The sequence below is a fragment of the Chenopodium album genome, chromosome 27, assembly GCF_948465745.1.
Source record: "Chenopodium album chromosome 27, dcCheAlbu1.1, whole genome shotgun sequence".
Classification (NCBI taxonomy): domain Eukaryota; kingdom Viridiplantae; phylum Streptophyta; class Magnoliopsida; order Caryophyllales; family Amaranthaceae; genus Chenopodium; species Chenopodium album.
The window spans coordinates 26,754,560-26,776,861 of record NC_137860.1 but is presented as its reverse complement, the minus strand read 5'-3'; the positions used below and the strand labels follow the sequence as shown (position 1 = coordinate 26,776,861).

At 32.1% G+C, this 22,302-nt stretch overlaps 1 protein-coding gene and 1 non-coding gene across 2 annotated transcripts; one reads left to right on the top strand and one right to left on the bottom strand.

The window, feature by feature from the left end:
* Positions 1-1,781: 1,781 nt before the first annotated feature.
* Positions 1,782-1,865, bottom strand: TRNAL-CAA (transfer RNA leucine (anticodon CAA)). Its single transcript has one exon. It is a non-coding gene; the product is annotated as a tRNA-Leu (tRNA).
* Positions 1,866-16,185: 14,320 nt separating this feature from the next.
* Positions 16,186-21,646, top strand: LOC145621561 (casein kinase 1-like protein HD16). Its single transcript, XM_081676290.1, has 16 exons — positions 16,186-16,619; positions 17,190-17,318; positions 17,399-17,472; positions 17,566-17,635; positions 17,728-17,783; positions 17,870-17,941; positions 18,421-18,515; positions 18,628-18,691; positions 18,794-18,923; positions 18,997-19,215; positions 19,308-19,453; positions 19,858-20,032; positions 20,567-20,657; positions 20,752-20,909; positions 21,002-21,190; positions 21,284-21,646. Exons 1-16 carry the CDS (start codon positions 16,554-16,556, stop codon positions 21,341-21,343), a joined length of 1,794 nt encoding a protein of 597 aa, XP_081532416.1. The 5' UTR covers positions 16,186-16,553; the 3' UTR covers positions 21,344-21,646.
* The last annotated feature ends 656 nt before the right edge of the window (positions 21,647-22,302 follow it).

The window sequence follows — 22,302 nt, the reverse complement described above, 5'->3', positions numbered from 1 at the left end:
TACTCTGACATAGCATAATTCCATTATGTATGCTAGTAGCCTAGTAAAGTACAGTACAAGTTGTAATACTGGATTCATCTCAATTTGTTAATCTTTAATTTCAACTTTCTAACACGAGCGCCTCTTTCTATTGAACTTCATGTTAGGTGGAAACAATGGAGTTTTCTAGAGAAAACCCATATGAGGAAGTAGCTTTTGGCCTTTTGCATATACAAGTATACGAATACTCCATATAACGTACTACCTTCGTTCTTAAATGATGACTATAATAATCCAAAACAACTTTTTGTGTATGTACAATACATTTTTCCTAACTTTAGTTATTTGTACTAATTAACTTGCTTTTATCAATTATGAAGTTTTTTTGGTATAATTAATATCTTCATAGATTACTATAGACATACAATACTATTTAATTCAAAAATATATTTTAGTTTTTTGCTAACATTTTACCCACACTATGAGTTAGGGCCTGTTCACTTTAGCTTAATTTCAGTTCAGTTCAGTTCAGCTCCAATCAATTCAGTTCAGCTCCAATCAGTTCAGCTCTTAATTTTCATCTCTCATTAAATATTCATTTCAGCTCAGTTCAGTTCAACTCCAATCTGTTCAGTTCAGTTCAGCTTCAATCAGTTCAGTTCAATTCAGCTCGATTCAGTAAATGTGAACATGCCCTTTGATGTGGATCTCTCAAGACTCTCACAAGGCTCGCAATCTATAATAACACTGGATTTTCGGATTTTAATAAGAACTAAAGAAATTACACAAAAATTAAAAGGATAATACTCTAATTCTCACAAGAATAGAGGGTCTCTTCCTACCCGCAACTAGAAGATGATCACGAGTCGCAACAAGTGATATTTTTTATTAACAATCAAATGAGCAACGCTCAAAGGATCAATTTCCATAACAAATCTCTATTATTCTTTCACTATTATTAATATACACCCATATTTATAGGGTGACAACTCGTACAAAGATAAGATAGGAAACTTATAATTATATCCTATCATAAGATAAAATATTAAGAATCTTAATCCTAATATATCTACTAATCATATTTTAACCAACTACTAAATCTATCCTAACATAAATAAATTAAATAAATAAATATCCTAATGGCTAAAACTCTTAAAGCCTAAAAATAGTAAAAATCCTTTCAAGTGAAAGGTAAAAACCCATAGGCAAAAATCCTGATAATTATAAATGATAGTGTAGGCTTTCTTAAAATTTCATGAATTTTCAAGAATATTCATATTGGTATATTGCTCCCACATCACCCTTACTCTTTACCTACGTATTTTTAACTTGTACTTGTAATCAATCTTTTCTAGTATGAAAGTTTATCTTACATGCTCTAAACTTAGAGGTGAACACCTACAATACAATTTAATTCAAAAATATAGTAGCTGGTCAGAGTAAATACGTATTACTTCCTCTGTTTCTTTTTAGTTGACACGTGTCTTTAATCACGTTTGTCAATGCACTTATTCAACCACTAATATCTTTAATTATCGATAAGCAAAAATTATAAAAAGTTGATATTTTAAAAGTATATAACGTTAAATCTAACAAGATCCCACATGACTATATTTTTCATTACGTATAAAAAGCAAAACATGGTCAAAGAAATGTGTGTGAATAGTGCTAAAGTCAAAACGTGTCAACTAAATAAAATGGAGATAGTATTATTTAATATTTGGAATAAATTAGCTAATTAATTACTTAATTTATCTATTATGTTTAAATGGTGCATGATAAAAAATTTAAAATGATAAAAATGTCAGAAGTGGGATTTGAACCCACGCCCTCTTTCGAAGACCAGAACTTGAGTCTGGCGCCTTAGACCACTCGGCCATCCTAACTGTTGTGTTATTTTGGTGTACAAAATATATTTATAATAAATACATACTAATTTAGACTTGAGATATTCGTTGTCTCGTAGTGTGCTTTATTAATGGGACCTTCCCTTAAAAAGGTTATATGAAGCTCCAAAGGTGATAGATCAAACTAGATTATGCAAAAGTTTTGTAGCACAACGATTGCGATTGCACGGGCCAATTATTATCTTCTCTAATTTTAACCTTTCGCAACTTAAAAAATTAGGAGATTTCGGAGAGTTTTTACTTAATTCAATGGTGTTATGGACTTATGGTATCACTATAACCTGAATATATACATACCATCAAATTTATGAAATTATTTATAACAGATTTATAACAATTGTTGTACGTATAAGATATTTGTGTAGCAAAATGTATGATCTATTCATGCATTACCCAAACAATAATGTGACTATTTCTAATAAATAACTTTAAGCAATATCATTAAAACAAAATTATATTCATTCTTTGTGTGTTATAGTCAGAATTCAAAAGAATGCAGTTTAGAGAAGTGGTCAATAATGTAACAAAGTTGCTCATCGATCAGCTTATTAAAATAAGCGTGTGTCACTCTTTCGTACTGACGTTTGGTTAGATGTAGGAATTGAACTGAACTGAACTGAGTATTTTATGAGAGAAGGAAATTAAGGGTATGTTCTCTTCCGCTTATTTTCAGTTCAGTTCAATTCAGCTCCAACAAGTTCAGTTTAGTTCTTATCTTAATTTTCTTTTTCTCATTAAATATTCTTTTCAGTTCAGTTCAGCTCCAATAAGTTATGTTCAATTCAGTTCAGCTCAATTCAGTCAATCAGAACATGCCCTAACAACTGAACTGAACTGAAAATAATCTGAAGAGAACAGGCCCGTTAACTCCCATTGTTTCCAATGTAATTATTTAGGACTTGATCTGCACATCATATGAATAATGAATTACTATTAAAAGGGTTACCTTTTCTTAGACATTTACAAAGAATTCTTTAGCAACGTTTCTGAATCCAGACCAAAAGCTCACCAATGCACTACTTAAAGCACCCACAGAAATAGAGTAGTTTTACACTTTTGCAAGCTGGTAAACATACCAAAATAACATTTAGAAATTTTATAACGTAAGAAAAAGCAAGTATTAGTTTAGTAGAAATTTCGAACTTTCCTCTCTTCTTTTTTACATTTAAAATTCTTGTTCCATTGTTAGACAAGTAGCACTCTTTGAATTAGTATATACTACTACGTACTTCATACTTGTATCATTTTTCTATTTAATCATAACATTTTATTATTTTCATCAAAGTTAATAAGAAATCCTATACCAAACTAATGTACCTAACGAATGGTTAATGAATACGGCCATGTTATGGTTCGGTATTTTTAACATTACTTACAATTCAATCGCTATAAGGGTCTGTTCTCTTCAGATTATTTTCAGTTTAGTTCATTTCAGCTCCAATAAGTTCAGTGTAGTTCATTTCTTAATTTCCTTTTTTCATAAAATATTCAGTTCAGTTCAGCTCAACTCCAATAAATTCAGTTTAGCTCAGTTCAGTCAATCAGAACAGTCTCTAACACTTTGAAAATGTTGAATTGAAAGATTGATATGCCATCAGCCGCCATGGTATCAATGATTCATGAATAGTCAATAAGATTGCCGCTGTAATAATCATCAAATAAATATAAAAAGACGTTAATTAAATATCGACTTACTTTACTAAGTAATTATTTAACTCATATTTTGGAGATTAATTTATAAGATAGTGAATTTTCTTTCCAATCTAGACTATACTATACTATACGTTATTTCATGCCACATCAACATCTAGATCCATACATTTTGTACGTATTTGAGATAATTAAGAAAAATAATAGTTTTTTAAATACAAAATGGATTTGCTTTATTAAGGTTTTGGGCAAAGATTGGTGAAGATCTTGCTTAACTTATGAGATGTACTTAGCCTTTTGTCTAAATGATATTTTTTTATGTAAAAAAAATCCACTGATTAAAGTTGCATTAGGCACTAATTAATAATATTTCAAAAAAAAAAGGCACTAATTAATAGAAAAGGCCGAGAAATTAGGCAAAATTGGACCTTTTTTTGGGTGCTCCTTTAGAGTGAATTACAGTGACAACTTGAGGGGACAAATGTCTCACTTTTGAACTAATCTTTGGTTTGATGTCTTGTTAAACTTGCGACAACTACATACGTACTCATTTTACTGTTAATCATACTTAGGGGGTGTTTGGTATGGACTTTTTAAGGTAGGGAAACGGATTCAAATAATCCACTCCGTTACTGCTTGTTTAGTAAAGGCTAGAGAGTAACGAATACCGTTACTTGGGTGTAACAGTTCCCCCCACTTTGTTTCCGCTATTTGACCCAAGGAAACAAATACCGTTTCCTGCATTTAACAATGTTAACATCTCTAATTGACTCTCTCTTCCAAAGCTCTTACTCACCCATTATCTCTCTTCCGAATCGATTTCTCATCATGCCATTGTTCAAGATCTTGCTTCATTTTTCAAGAATCGCCAAAATTGGGTCAAATAAAATCACTCAACAACTCATCATTCTCACCTCTCATCCACCAAAATTTTTTTTAAAAAAAAAAGATAAAAAAAAAGAATTTTCATGATGATCGATGATGAAGATTAATTTGCATTTACGATAATCTGATTTGATGTTGATGATTTTGATTTTTGATGATCTGCTGATTTCAATCTGGTGTAGTAGTGTTTTATGATCAATAAAAGAAAAAAGTGACATAGTAATATGCTGATTTTTTTTCATGATTTGATGAAATTGGTGGTTGGATTAGAGTAATTAAATTAGAGTAAGAAAAAAGAGAAAAGAATTTTGAGTAAGTTGAAGCAATAAAGCAGCTTGTGAATTGTGATTAATGTCGCCCACCAATATTTTAATTTTGTTTTTCCTTCTTTTCTTTTTTTTTTTTTTTTTAAAAAAAAAAATTTTGTTTTCCCTTTTTTATGCCAAACAAAAGGAAATGGCTTGATTTTAATCATTTACGTTTCCTTAATTATACCAAACAACTAGTAAGGGTAACACTATATATTACCCTTTCCCCTCCTAATTTGTTTTATTCCGTTACCTTTGCTAAATTGATACCAAACGCCCCCTTAATGCTACAATCATAGTTTATGCACCAATGGTGTCTTGGCCAAGTGGCATAGATGGAGACTTTTTTTTTTTAATTTTAAAAAATACTTTTTTTTATAATTTGTAATGCCTCTGTATAATAATAATAATAATAATAATAATAATAAGCACCAAACTTTGTTCTCAAGTTATTACATTTTAGTAAAAAAAATTTAGAATAATTTCAAAAATAACAATAAAATTACACCATATAAATATATTCGATATTTTTGAAACTCGTCACAAGTTCGATTATTTGCTTTCCTTATTTCTACTTTGTACACATGTTGTAAATGTTTTGAAATAGAAGATCAGAGTTGGAGATCCCCAAATCTCATTCATAAATCAAAAGTATATAGAATAATTTATACTCCGTATCTCATTAAGATTATTTTGAGAGGACGGACTCTTTCCTTACCCCATAACCCCAACATAATAAAATACAAATTCAAATAGTTAACAAGACAATATTAAGTAGTGTTTTTTTTTTTTTACTTAAGTTATACGAAGTAGTATTCTATTAGTCTTGCAAGCCTGTTTTCAACCGTTGACCTAACTTTACTTCCCTCTTTTGTTGTTCTTTTTCCCAACTCAAAAGCCTTTTGCATAATTTTGACCGTTGTTACCAATACTTGGTTGCTAAGACAAAGAGTTGTTATTTGCAAGAGAAACTAATTTTGTACACAAATTCATTTCGTTTTTCTTTCGAAATTGTAGAAGTTTTTTGCTTTATGGGCCGGCCCATTGAATCCCTAACTTCTTTTGTTTTTTATAATTTAGTGTTTGGCCTTTGTTCCTTTTCAAGTTTTCATGAAGTTTGCCTTCTCTTTGCTAAAGAGCATTTCATTATACTTTTTCACATTACAAACACATGCTACTAATGTGATTTTATCAAACCATGTACATGCATAGCTATTTTTAAAAGAGCAAAAGAATACATAGGTACATAGACCTCCCTAGGCGAATGATTCTTCCAATATTGTTCAACACCAAACGACGCTATCCTTGCAAGTGTATATTTACTGTGAGAAAATTCAAGTTTATACCCACGATAAACAAAAGTTGTTTATCCAGGCCTATTTTCGTCATTTCCCAATTAAATAGTGTGGGTACAATTGTCATTTGCTGATAGACATTTGACAGACGTTAAAACTTGCAATTGACCATGGTAACCGACCCGCACTGCTCTGTACATCATCTTCCTCATCCTTCAATCAAAGCTTAATCTCAGCTTTCAATGGAGAAAACTACGAGGGAGGGGAAGCTCACTTACCCTTTGGGGTTCACCAAGCCCTAAATTACTCCATTTCTCTTAGGGATTTCGTTTTAATTTGGCGGCGGAGCCGCCATCAATGTCGGTGTCGGTACGGTGGTCGATTTGCACGAAGAAGATGAAGGTGGTGGTTGAATTTCGATTGTGGATTGAAGGAGTCCAGGAGGAAGGAGATGAAAGAGGAAGATGGTGATGGTTGTGGTGGTTTTTAGTTTAGATTTGAAGAAGAATCACCATTGCTGAATGCTCTGATGAATTTCTCAAAGGAACAAGATAGCAAAATTAAGAAAAAAAAAAGGGAAAAAATGTTAACCTGAGTAGTTCACCAAACGTCGTCAACGACCTCCGTTATTGATATAGGACCCACATTTATTACTTTTTGGAAGTTTATTATATTTTATTTTTCTTCTCTTGGGATAAACTTGTTTTGTTTATCTAGGAGATTAATGGGGGTTTGCTCTATTTACTGTAATATTGTAAAAATTCTTTCTGTAAACTTTTTGCTACCTTATTACTTCAAATTACACTGTAATCACAATAGTTGAATTCGAAGAAACAATAAAAAATTTGCTATCTTCTCTCAAAAGTAGTGTGTTTTATATTTTCTTTATACAATTTGATATAACTTACATTCTATTAAAACAAAATAAGTTGAGCCATTATTAACTAAATTTACTCTACGTTGATTTATAGCATTTAATTGGATTTATCTAAAATTTTCAAAGCTCGTCTAAAATAAGTTATCAAACATAACACACCCTAACACATGCATACGTTCTCTGTGTTAAACCAATCATGAAAGTATTCACGCACACGTACGTACACTCGTAGCATACATGTAAATTCATGCTACTACAAGATTTACAAGTCACGCAACTATTTTCATATGATTGCAACATTACTCAAAACAGTGAAACTTAACTACGAAACGCAACATAAACTTTGTAATTAAGAATTGGTTTCATATATAGCATTCTATGTCAGTGTGCTTAGAACTACCTACCAAATATGTTAATATTTACTCTTTTATCTTTACAAATTTCTCGTCAAAAAAAAATCTTTACAAACTATAGCTTACAATAATTTTATTACTCCGTATTTTTTATTATACAATAATGCAATCATTAAGGTTAAGTCAAACTATCTTTCCGCAACATTATTCACTTCCTCCAATCATAACTCGACATTTATGCGACTGCCTTTCTTTTTTCCTATTTGGGGTAATAAATAATCATTTGAAACTCATGAATCATGATTTTTTAAACTCACGAAAGTTAACCATGTACATACTCCATGAACCAATTTTTTATTTTATTTTATTTTTATTTTATTTTATTTTTTTTTGGACATGACTCCATAAACCAACTTTAATAATCGCATGCACATTTTAATTAAAAGCTTTTATCTTCAACATGTTTCATAAGCGAGTAAAATTCTCTTTTTTAACTTCTGATGAAAGTGACGTGCACTTAGGCTATATTTAGTTCATCATCTAATTTTACTTAACACTCTAATTTAATTGTATTGATTTATATTAGATTTGTGGAGGTAATGAAACACAAAAACTAGCAAGGTACCACAATGACTCAATGAGGGCAATAATCATGAAGCAATAATCATATTTCAATAATCAAGTTTTTTTTAAGTTTGACTTTTATTTTTACCCCTAAATATATTACCCTCAATCCAAGTATGCCCTAACAACAATAGTCTTGTTTCGTAGTAGACTGTGGATCGGAGTATTAATACTTGGAACGAACTTTTTTTTTTTTGAACGGGTATTACTACTTGGAACTAGGAACTTAGAAGTGGGGAGCCAAAGTGAAAATATGAATACATAACTTTCAAACTTTAAAAGCAACTTTACCAAAAGATGGGTTCCTTTGGGCCAATAGACTAGTAAAACATCTACAATAGACCTAGATAGATTCCAAAGCACAAACCTTCCCACTATCAAGATTTGTTTTTTAGATTTCTCTTGTTTGATTTCCCGTCAATTATTTCAAATCGAAAACTACTTGTACGTACATAGCTTAGCTAAAATTAAATGTTTTTCAAAATAATTTCATCTAATTTGAACATACTGCTTAATATCGCAGTCTGCCTAAAAAATTTAGCTAATTGGTAGTCTTTATTAATTTTAAACTTTTAACCAGCATATTACTCAAATGGAATAGAAACACAAAACATTTAGATACAGAGTAGGTACATTGTAAGATGAATTGGGCTAGGCGGCTAGCAATAATTAAGATTCGGACTTAATATATTTTCTTGTAAAAAGGCCAAAAATTGTATAGCTTGAGCTACACGACCATTAAATTAGGCATGTAGGTCAGTAGGTGTATAATCAAGTACCTTAGTTAGTTAATTTAAGTCTTGAGGTCCTGAATAATATTCAAAACTTGAAATCATATCTGTATACATCATCCGTTCTTACGACTCTTTTAAGTCTTGAGGGCCTGAATAATATTCAAAACTTGGAATCAAATTCTGTAAACATTATCCGTTCTTACGACTCTCTCAACACCAAAAAAAGTAAGTAGACGTGTATTATATATGGAGTATAAATTAACCTCGAGCTCTATTAATAACCGACATATACTATTGTTGAGAAACACATGATGAAATATTTTTTTATTGAAATAATAGGTGTGATTAAAAAGTTTAAATTAGTAACCTACCAAAGTACCATGATATGATACAACTTTTATTAAAGTCAACATTTCTACTGCATGTAATAAAAAGAGAAATAGAGAATGTGACATAGTAACAGAAAATAACATATATTTAGGCTTTTGATTGCTCTCTAATAAAACCTAGCAAGATAAAAGAAGTTGCATCGTGTCCACAAATAAACCACAACTTCGCACCAAAAAATAAAAAATCAAAATAAAACTTTTTTAAAAAATCTCACAAATGCAGCCAAACAGAGTTTAAGCATTATTAAAGTATTGAAAGGACCTAAAGCTTTTTTTCATGGAAAAAAAGATGCTTTAATCGTTTTCATACTTTTAGACGAAACTAATGATTTATTTCATGTAACGTTTATATCAAACGAAAATTTAAACAAATTAAAATAAAAAGGAGAAGAACTTTAGGTATATATCTTAGCCAAAAAACTTGGAAATAATTGTAGTAAGGGGCCTATGAAATGAATAGTAATACCCAATGACATTATGTATATTATTGCAACAATTTTGCGTGTTAAGGTGGCAATCACACATTCATATCTATATTGGAATTTATTAGTGGCTTTTTACAAAGGTAGCAACAATTTGCAAAGACATCTAATAATGTAGTCATTAGATTATTTTGTGGATTGAATAGGTGTATGAAAGTTGAGATTGTAAGATTTTTAAATAGTTTGATGCATGGTGTATGTGTAGATAAGTTTTTAGATTGGGGTGAGGTGGTGTGTGCTCTATAAACCTACATCATGAGTGAAGGTTAGGTTGAGGATCTACTTTGTAAGATTCGAGGGTTGATATACATGTATATCTCGATTATGTTTTGATATACTTGTATTTATTTTAATGGAATGTATGAATAGAGATGATTAAAGAGAAATTTATCCAGAAACAAATATAAACAATAATGATTTTTTAAGTTCACTCTCAAAGATGGGTCAATCTTTCTAGAATAACCCTCATATTTATTGTATTATTGTACTAATAATGATGAATTGAAGGAGATTTTGCACAACCAAGAAACAAAAAAAGTACGACATAAGGCTATAGGGATATGATATGAGAATAGAGTTTCTAAATTTTCAACCGTAAAAGTTATGCACCCAATTTGTGTCAAATAAATAAATAAATAAAATAAGTAAATAAATAAAATGTGATGCACCCTATGATCCTTAAAGATCTTCCAACCGGTATTTTGTATGGCCTTTAAGGCTTTAATGTACATGCAATTTATTTGTTAATTAATATCATTCATTATTTTAGTTTAGTGTAACTCTCTTATGTTCAGTTTAGTTTAATTCAATTCAAGTTATTATATTCAATTTAGTTCAGTTCAATTTCATTCACTTCATTATAATTATAATTCCTTATGTTTAGATTTAGTTTAGTTTCATGCAATCAAAAAACTGAGCGTAGTTACCTAATGATTACTCCATATAAAATTAATGTAATTACCCTTAAAATCATAAGTAACATTTTGTAGTATAAGTAAAAGTACACTCTGCATGCATGAAAAGTTAAAATTAAATTCTTTTTAATCAGTGAGTATTTTGAGTAAGAGTACATGCATTACGCATTATGCATTTATGCATATCATGAATTTTCATTACATAGGGCCATTGGAGTTTGGGCTCTCTGATTGGGCCTTATGGAAGTCCAAACTTAAAGCTAAAGCCCATCAAAAAGTTCAACATAATGTATGTTGGAAGTTTGGAACATTTTTAAGATTGTTAATTTTGGAACCAAATGATAGATATGTGAAGTTTATTTAGACAAACTCTTCTAATAACTATATATAGATTGTGTCGGTTCCTTCCAGGTTTTCTCCTTGGGAGGATTTTTTGGTTCCCTCTAGGGTTTCTCCCTTGGGAGGGTTTTTCTAGCCTCCATTGCTAGATTTTTTTTCTTTTTTTGAAGGTTTTCCTTCAATCTTCTCCTTCTCTCTCTTTCTCTTCCATCTCTTTTCTTCTGATCTCAATTGTAAATTTTTGTAGGGGCTTCCATCGGTATTTTTACCGGTGGTAAGCCCCAAAAAAACTTTTTAATTGCTTTCAATAAAAGATCACATCTTTATGATGGAGTTTGATCTACTATTAGGTTTAATTTATTTGTTTGTTCGTCTGTCAAAATTTGAAGATTTAGGGTTTCACAATCTCCAAAAGTGTCTAGAAGGCCATATGAGTTTTTCACCCAAACAACTATTCATATGTGGATCTCAAGCCGAATTAGTGCTAACTCACATATTGTATTGCTTCAGATGAAGATTTTTATAAAGGCGATCGTTGATCAAATCTGCGATGTAACTAGTTCTAAGGTGAATTGTATTTGTATTGGAATTTTAGATTTCCTCGGAATTGTTTGTAAGTGCCGTTTGGCTATCTTTCATTAATGAAATCCTTTCTCTTCTTGTCAAAAAAAGAAAAAAAAAAAATATATATATACAAAGATATATATATATATATATATATATATATATATATATATATATATATATATATATATATATATATATATATATATATATATATATAGATTGTGTCATTTTTAATTTTTGACATGGATTATGTCAAATCATTACAAGATAATTAATTGACTAATATTTTAAGGAGATAATACTGAATTATTGATGGTTCTTCTAAGGGCTTGTTCACATTTACTAAACTGAGCTAAACTGAACTAGATTGAACTAATTGGAGCTGAACTGAACTGAATATAGTGTAAATTAATATTTTATGAGAGAAGGAAATTAGGAGCCGAACAGAACTGAACTAAACAAAACTGATTGGAGCCGAACTGAACTGATTGGAGCTGAAATGAACTGATCGGAGCTGAACTAAATATTTTACGAGAGAAGGAAATTAGGAGCTGAAATAAACTGAACTGAAATGATTGGAGCTGAACTGAATTGAAATTAAGTTGAAGTGAACAAGCCCTAAGTCCTACTAATCAAGCAGTTATTGAGAGTGAGGGATAGCTCAAGTAGTTAGAGCTCCCTTCCCGATTCGAAGAGATTTTGGAATTTATTCTCATCACTTGCTCTTGTGGCTCTCTTAACACCAAAAAAAAAAAAAAAAAAATCAAGCAATTGCTATGATACAATCATACAAAAATGCATAATACAATAAGTTCCTTCATGAAAGTGGATTTGGCACATGGCAAGATCAAGGTTTTGACTTACGACCATAGGGGAAGTGGTGCTAAATGCCTAAATGTAGGGATGGCAACGGGTCGGACTCGGAGCGGATTATGCTAAATCCGACTCCGATCCGACAAGAAGTCGGATGTTAAATCCGACATCCGACTCCGAAATCCGACTCCGACTCCGACTTCAATATCCGACCTCCGACTCCGACTCCGACTCCGATCCGACCCGACTCCGATCCGACCCGACTCCGAGTTTCTTTTACATTATTTAATATACTTTGAGATGTTGGGCTATTTGGGCCTTGACAACCCACACCCAATGCCACCATGACCCACACAAAAATCCACTATCTATTGGAGTCGGAGTCGGATAATCCGTCAAAGTCGGACATTTGTCGGAGTCGGATTTTTTTCTCGGATTTTTTTTAGGATCCGACTCCGACCCTCCTCCGACTCGGAGTCGGATTATTTTAACGGAGTCGAACTCGGATTACTTTTTTCTCGGACTCGGAGCGGATTTTTTACCTCGGATCGGGGCAGAGTAGGGTCGGATTCGGACTGGATTGCCATCCCTACCTAAATGTGACTAAAACAAGTGAATGCTCAAGAGTAGAGCTGTAACATACGTGCTTAAAAATTGGCACGAAACGGGTGCAGCATGACTAAAACACGTGAACATTCATCTGTAGCTACTAAGCACTGGGAATAATAAAGGAATGAATATGATTAAGTATGTGATTGAAAACATGTTGAAATATGTGGAGAAATTAAAAAAAAAAAAAAAAAAAAAAAAAAAACATTTGAAAAGGGAGGTAATATATATTACTACAAGAATAATGATGAAATCAAACTCAAACCATGTCCAATTTATCGGATTATATATGCGCCATTAAATCATGTTTAAAAGATTTGCATGAATGTTAATAATTGACTTAAAGAGTTAAAGAGGGTTTTGTATGTGTTTATTATGTCAATTAGTTGTCCGATGTTGAATTGTTACTTAGAATCTATAAATAAACTAAAACAATAGTCGCTGACATCATCATTTTTTAAAATTGTACACATGTCAAGCTGTTGTTAAAATTTTTCCCGCCTAAATCAATTGCTGACATAATATTTTTATTTATTTTTTTACCTTAAATTATAACAACATTTTTTTTTTGAAGAGTAAATTATAACAACATTTTTGTAAGACAATTATTATTATTATTATTATTAAAAACAAAACCTACAAAGTCAATCAAATTACAAGAAAAAAATTAGTGGGGAGGCGAGATACAATCTGGGCCCCCACTCCTCTAGCTATAGCGAATCCAATCCTGTTGAAGATGTGAGCAGCTGCACGAGCACCAATATCCTAAGTCTTTGCGAACGCCTGAATCCTCTTTAGCAACGCAACAACATCCTTCTCTAATTCCCCCAAAGAAGTAAAGGAGAAAGGAAGAAACCCACAGCCAATAGCCCTGCAACGCGTGCCATACTTGCATTGTCCCGCTTCCGCTGAGCTGCAGCCGACACAACACGACCAGGAACGAAATCAGACAATCTTGATTGTGTCAATGGAGAAGACCCCGTCAAGTTAACACATACATCAAGCCCTCTGTCCCAGAAATAAAGCAACACATCTGCTGGTTATTATTATTATTATTATTATTATTATTATTATTATGAATTTATGAGTGACTATTTGACTTCAAAATATAATTACTCGCGGTTATAGAGTACCATGTAATGCATATTTTGCTTAAGTTTTTACTCTTCTTCAAAAATTTTAAAAGATCTAAATATATATCATTGCAAATGACAATTAATGGTTATGTTTCTATAATTTATCTCATATGAGGGACATATATAAAATATATATTTATTTCAATAAATTTTTTTATGTCGTGCATCGCACGAGGCTTATCTAGTTACTTTATACAAAACTAGCCGTGCTTCACTGTAAGGTCAATAATCAAATCCACAACTAAGGCCCTGTTATTTTCACCTTAAAAAAATAATATTAAGTAAAAATAATTTCAGTTCAGTAAAAATAAGTTCAGTTTAGTAAAATTAATTTCAGTTCAGTAAAATTCAGTTTTCTTAAAGAAGAATTATAATAGAAAATCAGTAAAAATAATTTCAGTTCAGTAAAATAATTTAATTTCAGTAAAAATAATTTCAGTTCAGTAAAATTAAGTTCAGTTCAGTAAAAATAAGTTCAATTCAGTAAAAATAATTTCAGTTCAGCAAAATTAAGGTGAATCAAACAGGGCCTAAGTAAAAAAGAAAATAAATATTTATCTAGTCCTCTTAAAATTTAAATGAGTAAGAGCATCTCCAATGGCAAGCTACAATGCTTTGTAGCTTGCTTTTCCACATAAATTTCTAAGCTACAACACTTTTTAAGCAACAACTTGTTTCAATGATAAGCCACAACATATTGTAGTTTGCAAAAAAATAAAGTTTTAAAAAAATAATAGATAATTATACACATGTTCCAATATGAATGGAGATTATTTGTCTCTTTTTCAATCAAGCATGTAGCTTGGTTGGGCTACAATTGCTAGCATGTTGCTCAATTTTTTATTCTCCAATGGTAAGCATGTAGCTAGGAACTTTATTTAAATTGCAAGCAAGTCCTTATAATTGAACCATTGGAGATGCTCTAAGCAACAATTTGTTATTCATTTCCTTCCCCAAAAAAAAATATTCCTCATATATCACAATCCTAGAAATTCTCCACTCAATTACATATATTTGTACAAGAATGAAACAACCACATAATTTCATGTCAATTTCACTTTTGAGATATTTTGCAAAATATCTTCACATGAATTGAAGCACCTAGATTTTTTGGGCAATTTTTCCAGGGATGACTTTTCAGTGGAGTAAAATAAGTGAAATTAAGATTAATACAGAATAAACCCGCCCTAAGTTGTTTCTTTTCTTTTTTTTTTTTTTTTTTTTTTTTTTTTTTTTTTTTTTGGCGCAATCTTATCACTTAACCAAGTTTAGCATGGTGTATATATATTTATTACTCTATATTCTATACTAAATAGGAGTATTTTTGGAGAGAATTTTTCAACCTAAATTATCTATTTATTAAATAATAAAGAGACTTAACAATATTGAAGTATCAACTCTACATTTTGTACAATTTAATCAAACATCACTAATATTTTTTTTTTATTAACCCCAAGCTTTGAACTTAGCATAGGTCCTCTCCTTCAAATTGCCTTGACGACCCATATTCAAGAAATTTCATACTTGGTATAATAAGGAGTAAGGCCCTGTTTGATTCACCTTAATTTTGCTGAACTGAAATTATTTTTACTGAACTGAACTTATTTTTACTGAACTGGAATTATTTTTACTGAAATTAAATTATTTTTACTGAACTGAAATTATTTTTACTGATTTTCTATTATAATTCTTCTTTAAGAAAACTGAATTTTACTGAACTGAACTTATTTTTACTGAATTGAAATTATTTTTACTGAACTGAAATTATTTTTACTGAACTGAAATTAATTTTACTGAACTGAACTTATTTTTACTGAACTGAAATTATTTTTACTTAATATTATTTTTTTAAGGTGAAAAGAACAGGGCCTAAGATATCAAAAAGTCCAAATTTATCAATAATATTCATAATAAATTTGAAATAGAGATAATGAAAAATAAATTTAAAAAAAAAGTGAGCATTCAAACTTTTTTTTATATATTTTAAATTTTTAATCAGAACATTCAAACCTATTTGGCTACTTGACTATTTGCAACGTCTTCTTGTTAACTCCACGTTTACCTTTTACCTTCCATAGTTCCATTTCCTTCCCCTATACACTTGTATCTTACTTCTCTTATACACTTTCTTTCCTCCAAACATTTTATTTTTCCCGCCTTAATCTCACTCCCGCTCTTCATCAACGGTCCAGATTCACCGATACTAATTCACCAAATTATACGTTTTTATATTTTTCGAGCTAAATTAAATTTATTTACCGCTTCTCTTTTCATTTTTATTACCTGCACCAACCTTTATTCTCTTTACTTCTCTAAAAAATCCCCCATTTTTTTCAAAAACCCTAACTTTTTTCTTCAATTTCTGAATCCTCCATCTTGCTACTCAAATTCCAGATTAACGGCGATTTTCGGCTAGTATTGTCGGAATTTTCGCCGGCATAATATTTTTCCGATTGTTTCGCCGCCGGATCATCGGAGTTTTCTGTTTTCCGGCGAGTTTTGGTTGTCATATTTCAACTTAATTTGTAAGTTTAAGTTTTTCCGGTGATAATTTGTGGAAGAAATCCGGCGGTTATTGAACCACCGGTGACTTCTGCGGCGGTGATTTCATCGCCGGCGGTGGTTGAAGGACAGGTGTCAGTTGCGGTGGTTGTCGTTGGTGGTAGTTGAGTGTTAGGACTTAGGAGAGAGAATGTTTGATAGTGGGGAATGTGATGATTTTATATGTGATGATTGTATGGATGATGTGCCTAATGAGGTATAAATTTCGTTTTATTAATTTTTTGTATTTTTTTAATTAGCGTTTTTTTGGACGGTTCTATATTACAATTCATGTTATCCGACCCCAAATCATTTTGGGTTTAAGGCTTTGTGGCGTAATTTGAAGCTAAATTTGTTTTGTGTATATCTATGAAATGGTTTAGTTGATTGATGGGGGGGAATGGAATTTTGAATTTTGCAAATGATTTGAGCTTATGATTAATGTTTTATGTGTTTGAAAGCATAGATGATAATTATATACGGAGTATTTGTTATAATTTCAGTAGAATTCGAAGTAATTAAAGGCAGAAATTATGTATTTTAGTGAAATTTATGTGCTTGGTAATTAAAGTAGGTTTCTTATCACTAATTGGAATTTCAGGCAGCATATTCTGGTTTGATAGGCCATATTTAGTTTGTGCATTTTGGCAATATATGTAAACTGTTGCTAGTACCGGATTATAAGACTATTTTCAGTTGATTATGAGGGTTGTCCTATGTTGAACAGATTATAATTGTGGGTTTCGAATTTTAAGTTATCTTGATATGGTTTCTGCATTCTGTACAGGTTCAGGTTGGTGGCTCCCCGAAATACAAGGTTGAAAGAAAGCTGGGAAAGGGAGGGTTTGGTCAAGTTTATGTTGGTCGCCGAGTGTCTTCTATTGCAGATATGCATAAAGGCCCTGATGCTGTGGAGGTACGCTGTCTATTTTGTTACATTATGTTCTTCTTTATGTGTTATCAACTTGTTACAGTAATACTAAAGTTGGGTTGTAGGTAGCCTTGAAGTTTGAACGCAAATATAGCAAAGGATGTCTTAAAGGTCCTCCGGTTGAGTGGCAGGTGTACAAGTATGCATTGCATCTTCCTGTTGTTTTCTTTTGTAGTTTTATATCTGTTCTTTCTTCAGCGTCTGAATTTGTTATGCTGTATTTGTTTAACAGTAAATTGAGTGGAAGCCATGGTGTACCACGAGTACATTACAAGGGACCTCAAGGTGACTACTACATCATGGTGTGTATTTTACTTCTACTTGCAAGGTTACATCTTGTGTTTGCATTGTACTTTCAAGGTTAGTAATTGTTTCTTTTTTATGGTATTATCAGGTTATGGATATGCTTGGACCTAGTCTATGGGATACTTGGAATAATAAGAGCGAAACGTGAGACCTTACTATCGTTGTTTAATGTATCCTACGCATTAACTTGTGTTTGTTAAAATACATATTGACTGGCTGTGTTGGATCAGAATGTCAACTTCTATGGCTGCATGCATTGCGGTTGAAGCAATTTCTATATTGAAAAACATCCACAGTAAAGGGTGAGGATTTTAGCAACATATTTTGGGTTTATGTGCTTCATAGACAATATTTTGCTTTCTGAAATTGTGGTATGATAAGAGTTTTATTTCTCAATATAGTGGATGAATTTTGATCATTCTATTTTGTTATTTATATATAACTTCTTTTTCCCAATCTTGCATATGTTTCTTGCTCATAACTACCCCCTCTTTCTTATTTGTTTCTATGTTTTTTCCACACATTGATTTTGATTTTATGGGTATTTAAATTTATAAGAATTTGTGGAAGCCTATTTCTTTTGCATACTGTAATATGCACCATAAATGGTGAAAGTTCAAACTGGATTTAAGTATGTGGTTCTTCATTACAGTATACAGGCTGCTTTATATTTCAATCTTGGAACTCGTCCTAATGATAATCCTTGGCGGTTTGATTAAATAATGATTTTCAAGGTGACCATGGTGCTTTGTTCTGAGCTTTCATCTTCTTTGACTGGCAGTTATGTCCATGGAGATGTGAAGCCTGAGAATTTTCTGCTGGGTCCTCCAGGGACACCTGATGAGAAGAAGTTATTTCTTGCAGATCTTGGATTAGGTTTGCTATTAGTTGTGAATCAATGTTCATCTTCTTTTTTTTTTTTTTTTTTTTTTTTTTTTTTTTTTTGCATTTTGTTTATGTTGACACTTGGGAGTTCTATCTGTTGTAGCAACAAAATGGCAAGATTCTAGAGGTCTACATGTAGGGTATGACCAGAGGCCAGATGCGTTTAGGTTGGAAAACTTTTTTTTTTTTTTTTTTTTTTTGGTAACCAAGTTAATAGCTCACTCAATTTCCACTCTCTGCAATTTCATTGTCCTGTTTAAACCTTACAGGGGAACTGTCCGATATGCTAGTGTCCATGCTCATTTGGGGAGAACTAGTAGCAGAAGAGATGATCTAGAATCTCTGGCTTATACCCTCATTTTCCTCATCCGCGGCTCTCTCCCATGGCAAGGTTTTCAGGTTTGGATTGTCAGAGGAATATGATTTATTTAGTTATTCCTAGGCAGTTCTTAATCAATTAATTTCATCTCAGGGAGACAATAAGGGGTTTCTTGTCTGCAAGAAGAAAATGGCAACATCGCTAGATAAGATTTGTTCTTCATGTCCAGAGCCATTCCAAGAATTTCTTGAGCATGTAGTGAATTTGAAGTTTGATGAGGACCCCAATTATGCAAAATATATTTCTCTCTTTGACAAGATTGTTGATCCAAATCCTGATGCGAGGCCAATAAATATTGATGGTGCACAAAAGGTATCTTTTTTTACCCTTGGCATTGAGTTTGCCATCCAACGGCGTGATCAGATTGTTTAAGTTATATTGTAATTTTGATTTTGTGATTTCAGTGTCAGGCTGGTAAAAAAAGAGGTCGGCTTACTATTGACAATGAGGATGAGGATGAAGATGAACAGGTCAAAAAGAAAGTTCGGTTGGGGAAACCTGCAGTGCAGTGGATCAGTGTTTATGGTCCTCGACGCCCAATGAAGCAAAGGTATGTTGTAGCACTTTCCATTTGAATGTGCTTTTCATTTGAAGAATGCTGATATCATATGGTATTATTGCTTTTCTTGCCTCAGTCATTGAATTTGTGCAAGCTTTATTGACACTATCAGTTTGTTTACATGGAATCAGATGTTATAGAAGATTGATATTTTATTTGTCTTCATTAGACCTTATTTATTTCACGTACAATAGCATTTCATTTTCTGTAACTACTGTAATTTTCAGTAGCTATTTCAATGTTTTGTCATTTTTGTATACAATATGAATCTAATTCGTGCACACATGCTAACTTGGACACATACACTCATAATTTTTGTTTGTCCCTTCTCTTGTGCATGTTTATCTATGTGTCTTTTTAGAGGGTGAGCAATTCATTGTCATACTATATCGTAGGTATCACTATAATGTTGCAGATGCGAGGGTCGACTCACATATTGAGAAAGGATATAATGATGGTATATTTATCACTAGTTTGACATCAAGTGATGATCTGTGGGCCCTTATCATGGATTCTGGTAGTGGATTTAGCGCTCAAGTTTATTCACGCTCTCCAAATTTCTTCAACAAGGTACGTGCATAATTATTTCCTTTACTGATCTTTAAAAAGGACCTGCTAGAATGCTAGATTGAAGGATCTATAACTGAATTGCTGTTGCTATATCATTGAAAGGATGTATAAAATTGATTCTGACTTTACATTGTATAGTATTAGTGGTGCTTTATGATGTACCAAACTGCCAACTCTACTTCTTTATTTCCCCCGGGAAAAAAATATCCCTTAAATGAACCTTGACTGTGGACAAATTTCTACTATGAATACATTGATACTTTATGGTGCAACTGTGCAAAAACATATCTCCATGTATTCGTATTCCTCATTCCTGCATCATGCTACGTAACTTTTACTCAGTTGTTGAACCTATTTGAATGCATTTCATTTTGATATTTACCTTGTAGGGTATCTGCATAGTTATTAAAGTAATTTATCTGAATCTGTCATAGAAGATATGGCTTGCATTAACTTATATTGGTATCTTTTAGCTACTCTTTAATTTTTTGCGACTTCTGTGTTGCTGATGGATCTTTTTTACCCCCTTCAAAGGATTGGATATGTGAGATGTGGGAGAAGAATTATTATATTTCTGCAGCTGCAGGAACGAGCAGTGGACAGTCATTGATTGTAATGTCAAAAGGTTTAGACGTACTTCTCTTAATTCTAGAATATGATTGTTTGTTTGTTTGTTTGTTTGTGCCCTCTGATGTTATCTGTGTGATTCCGGGATCTAGGAACCCAATACTCACAGCAATCTTACAAAGTCAGTGACTCATTTCCATCCAAATGGATTGCTAAGAAGTGGAGGGAAGGCTTTTATATTACCTCCATGGCAACAGCTGGAAGTAGATGGGGAATTGTAATGTCTCGTTGTAAATTATATACAAGACAGGTTTTTGTCGTATTTCAGCTTTGTGCTTTATGTGTTAGTAGTTTGAGTGCCATCTCTTGTGGGGTTATCCTTAGACTTCGTATTTTATCTAGGTTGTCGAATTAGATTTTCTCTACCCTAGTGAAGGAATACACAAGAGATGGGAAGATGGGTATCGTATCACGGCTGCTGCAGGAACTCCAGATCAGTCTGCTTTTGCTCTTAGTATGCCTAGACGAATAAGGTGGGATCAATCTCAAGAGACTCTTCGAACATCCACTTTCCCTTCCAAACATGTTAAGGTAAGGTTATTTGACTTTCCAACACCTTTGCCCTCTTCAACTTATTCATGCCATGGAAAATTGAATCCCCTTTTTTTCTTTGGATTTTGGCAGGAAAAGTGGGATAAAAACATGTACATCTCTACCATTTGTTACGGTAGGACAGTTTCGTGAGGCTGCAGTGATAAGGATCCTTACTAAATTGATGCTAACCACCTAACTAATCAATTAAGAGTAGACATTTTGATGGGGAACGCAATCGCAATCAAGTTAATTTAAGAATATAGAGATTCTCGCGAGCCCTTGGAAGGGTTCTCATTTTGTACAGGTTCTCCAAGTAGCTAGTTATCTGTATGTATGAAACAGCAAATTGTTAAAGCTATCCTTTTGTAGGCCGTTCTCCATCTCTTTGCAAAAGGTGATTGTATATTTATTATCCATTGCATGTTCTATTAATCCCTAAAATTGTTCATTTATTTCCCATGATTACTAAAGATACTCAATTTGTCTATTTTTCTTTATACTTCTCATTTTCGCTTAATACCAACTTTTAAGTGGTAATGGAAAAACATGAAGAAACACTAGTTTGGAAGATGAGATTGTGTTTCCTGGAGATTATAGCCTTATAGGTTGTTTTTCATACTTCTTACTAAATTATTCTTAAAATTCATTTATATTACCATAACATATTGATAGCTACCAATGGATCATTAAAGGATCAATGAAGACAGCATCCATGAAAGGTTTTATACAGTTTGAAAAGTACCCTTTGATATCCCTAGAATTTCGAACTAATTTCCAAAAGGAATAAAAAGTTCAATAAGAGTAACTCTATTTAGGGAATTAGGGATTCTACATACACCACTCTACTGGTTGTCTTAGTTAATGAAATTCAATTACCACCGTAAATAAAACCTTCATCTGAGATTGCAAATGAGTTCTGCTCCTACTCCGTAATGTTTTCCTTAATTCATGGGAAGAAAAGTAAAGGAGCCTCTTGTGGAGTTCAGCTTCGTTTCATTTAATTAAACCTTAAGGGTACCAAGTGAATTCTTCGCGTTACTACCTCCAGCTTGTTATAGCTCCATGGATACCCCATGAAAAAACTGAATAATAAAAGTTTATTTATAGCC

Bases quoted from the DNA above. Each gene is read 5' to 3' on its own strand.
- LOC145621561 (XM_081676290.1), top strand. From the start codon at position 16,554: ATGTTTGATAGTGGGGAATGTGATGATTTTATATGTGATGATTGTATG. The intron at 18,924-18,996 runs GTTTGGATTGTC...ATTTCATCTCAG, and splicing joins TCCCATGGCAAGGTTTTCAG to GGAGACAATAAGGGGTTTCT. The intron at 19,454-19,857 runs GTATGTTGTAGC...ACTATATCGTAG, and splicing joins CGACGCCCAATGAAGCAAAG to GTATCACTATAATGTTGCAG.